Source organism: Gavialis gangeticus, unplaced genomic scaffold (assembly GCF_001723915.1).
Source record: "Gavialis gangeticus isolate Ggan-Ray unplaced genomic scaffold, GavGan_comp1, whole genome shotgun sequence".
Taxonomy (NCBI): Eukaryota; Metazoa; Chordata; order Crocodylia; family Gavialidae; genus Gavialis; species Gavialis gangeticus.
Genome location: NW_017728994.1, coordinates 14939063 through 14939920, shown reverse-complemented (window position 1 = coordinate 14939920; position 858 = coordinate 14939063). Strand labels below are relative to the sequence as shown.

Below are 858 nucleotides of genomic sequence, written 5' to 3'. Positions count from 1 at the left end.
CACGCGGGAGGCAGCGCCGGCAGCAGCGGCAGGATTTCCCATCTGGTCGCGGAAGGCGCCGCCCCTCCCCGCCCCGCCCGAGCAGGTCCCCTCAGCGCCGCGAGCAGCTCCGGCCCATGGGCAGCCGGGCTGGGGCAGCCCCTGCTGAGCCGACTGGCTCCGGCCCTGGGAGCAACCTGGTGAGATCTTTTGGCAGCAGCCTGCCCGGGACTGCTCGGCCTCGGGGGCAGAAATAACAGGATTACAGGACGGGGAAGAGATGCCTTTCCCGGGGTGGACAGTGGGTTTCCTCCTGCTTTGGGAAGGTAAGTAGTTGTGAGCTGATCCTCCCCGGGAAGCTTGTGCCGGGGTAGCGAGGCCCGGGGAGCTTGCACCGGGGTCAGGAATCGCAGAGAAACGCTGCCGCTCGCTTCTCTTGGGTTTGGCTTCGCATCTCCCAGCTCTGAAACTAAGTGACGGTAGCCCAGAGTTTCCTTCTCCTTTATCGTGTCCGTGAACGTTCACGCTCTCTCTCAAAGCTCTGCATTACTGTTGTTATCGGCAGTACTATTAGTATTATAATGATCATTTATATTAATATTACTAATGACTTTCCCTTCCGGCGCCTAGAGCACGAAGCATCATCAAATGAAATGGTGCTGATAGGTGAAAAGGACTGCAAGATGACAAGTTATTGGGTTATGAAGAGGATGCCTTCCCCAGCTGTTAAGTTTCAGAGGCAAACAGCAAATCCATTATATCTTCCTTGCCTCCATATGTTCGTGTTTGCCAGAGTGTTTCTGATGTTTACCTGAATAAATCCAAGTTGGTGTGTTGTAAAGAACTGGCTCAGTCCTCCCTGAGACTAGGGCACAAGCT

General features: G+C 55.2%; 1 protein-coding gene across 2 annotated transcripts in view; it reads left to right on the top strand.

Annotated features, from left to right (window-relative positions):
* The first annotated feature begins 87 nt into the window (after window positions 1-87).
* The window catches only part of RET (ret proto-oncogene), a 242477-nt gene continuing 241706 nt past the window's right edge, over window positions 88-858 (top strand). For both annotated transcript variants that reach the window (XM_019502324.1, XM_019502325.1), the window contains exon 1: window positions 88-305. In XM_019502324.1, coding sequence (XP_019357869.1) covers window positions 260-305 — 46 coding nt within the window. In that variant the 5' untranslated portion in view covers window positions 88-259. The remainder of the gene's footprint in view (window positions 306-858) is intronic.